We start from the raw sequence: 2,112 nt of genomic DNA on the forward strand, positions 1-2,112 counted from the left end.
TCCCCGGTTTTGAATCTCCATCCCACATCACTATCCTTCGATTTGGCACTTTCGTCTCTTCAGACAGCCTCATTCAATTCACTTACAGCTTTTCACTCCTTTGAAAGCTTAAACAAACCAAGTTTCTTGTAACGGCTAGGTCCCGTTCAGAACAACTCGAGTCTCACTCAACCACACACCACCCAACCCAGGGCAACTCTTCATTCCAAGGTCTATAGCCAGCGGCTCAGATACCTTTGTGACCACCAAACAACTGCCTTTGAATCTGTACAACTGTTGTAGACAACGTTTACAGTTCACTCTCAAAAACCAAAACCTTCCAAGCCCAATCCTCGGCACTTATACACACATCAACAAACACCAAAACACATCCTTCAAGATGCAGTTCTCCAGCCTTCTCGCCCTCCTCGGCTCTGCCGTCGCCGTCGCCGCCAACACCGTCACCTTCAAGTCCCTCGACGACACCGACCGCACCATCTACTTCATCGCCAACTCCGGCCTCGCCGCCATCGACTCGGTCAAGGTCCCCGCCAAGGGCTCCACCACCGTCGACTTCCCCCAGGCCTGGATCGGCAACTGGTACTCCGTCTCGGACGGCTCCGAGAACACCACCGGCATGCTCGGCGAGGTCGCCTTCAACGGCTGGAACGACCTGACCTACTTCGACGTCTCCGCCATCGTCAACGCCAACGACATGGACGGCGTCAAGCTCATGTACCCGGCCTCCGCCCAGACCCCCACCTCCGGCTGCGACAACTTCCTGTGCAACAACGCCTACTACCTCCCCGACGACATCCAGACCAAGACCACCTCCGAGACCGACCTCATCTGCACCCTCGGCAAGAACGGTCTTACCTCCATCGCCTCCCGCGACGTCCACGCTGAGGTCGAGGAGGCCCCCGCCGTCAAGCGTGACTTCGTCCTTGGCAAGTGGTAAATTGTTGAAGCCTTTCGACTTTGACACCCTTATCATTTCCTGCGGACACTTTTCTCACGCGCTGAGCGCCACGACTTCATGACCACTTCACACGGGATGAGCCAACGAACCCTCAAAAAGTTCAGCGATTCATCTTGTTTTTCCATTCCCTTTTACACCATCAAATATCAAAACGGATACCCCAACAGTCTCAAACGGCGAACCGCTTCTTCGCCAGGGGAGAGGAGAAAACTTTCTGGGATATAGAGCAACTTTTTGTGTTTACACCTTATTTCAACACCGGCGGAGGCGTTTCGACTGTCGAGGGGAAAACCGGAGCAATTGGAGCAATTCAGGCGTTTCGCTTTCCCTCTCCCCCTCTCACCGTCAAGGAGAAGACTTTTCTGTCAAGCCTTGGTCTTCTCTTTTTCTCTTTTTTGAGCGTTTCGACTTTATTCTACGGGATAAAGATGAGATCTCAAAAACTTCTTATCGCTCCTTTGCGCACCACCATTTAGGGAAACTTCTTCTGTTCATACAGACTTTTCGTGTACCTACTAGGGAAAGCCTTTGCACCAAAGGAGGAAAAAACAATATCAAAAATCAAAAGCGTTCAAAACATCATACTGTCCACTGTGTCCATTGATTCTGAAGTGACTTCAATGTTTTTCTCTTCATCCCAGTTTCTGTTGATGTTTATTGTTATTAACCCCTGGCGAGGAGGTGTTCATCTCATCTCGTGTGTTTCTGTTATGAGTTTAAAATGAAGGACGGGAGGCCCGCGCTCACCTCCGACCTCAGTTGCCGGGGGACGTTACGGTCTGTGCCATGGCTGTGCCGGCACCAAAAAAAGTCTACGTTTCTCAAATAGGAAACTACCAACTATCCTGGCTAATCTAGCTCCCGCCAGCGCGCACGTTTCTGAGCCGTTACTCCCTTTTCAACGAGAAGGGGAAAGAAAAATAAACCAAGCAAGAAGGCAAAGATCACCATTGCAACCGCCCCTTCAATCTGTGTAGGAATACCACACCCGACTCTCCGTCGTGGTATCCGTAGTCTGTCAACCCCGGCCCCGTCCATTGGGACGAAACTCGGAAACACGACCACAAGCATAAGCAGAGGCAGCAAACTCCCGCTGACCACAGACCAACACATACATTAATCACAGGCCAGCTTGCAGCAGCAGAAAGAAGAAA

The 2,112-nt window shown here is 51.3% G+C and overlaps 1 protein-coding gene across 1 annotated transcript; it reads left to right on the forward strand.

Annotated features, from left to right (window-relative positions):
• Positions 1-379: 379 nt before the first annotated feature.
• On the forward strand, positions 380-937 carry COL26b_000238 (uncharacterized protein; the record flags this gene model as incomplete). Its single annotated transcript, XM_053173208.1, has 1 exon — positions 380-937. One exon carries the CDS (start codon positions 380-382, stop codon positions 935-937), a length of 558 nt encoding a protein of 185 aa, XP_053042914.1.
• Positions 938-2,112: the final 1,175 nt, after the last annotated feature.

Source organism: Colletotrichum chrysophilum (assembly GCF_026319265.1).
Source record: "Colletotrichum chrysophilum strain AFK26 chromosome Unknown scaffold_1, whole genome shotgun sequence".
Taxonomy (NCBI): Eukaryota; Fungi; Ascomycota; class Sordariomycetes; order Glomerellales; family Glomerellaceae; genus Colletotrichum; species Colletotrichum chrysophilum.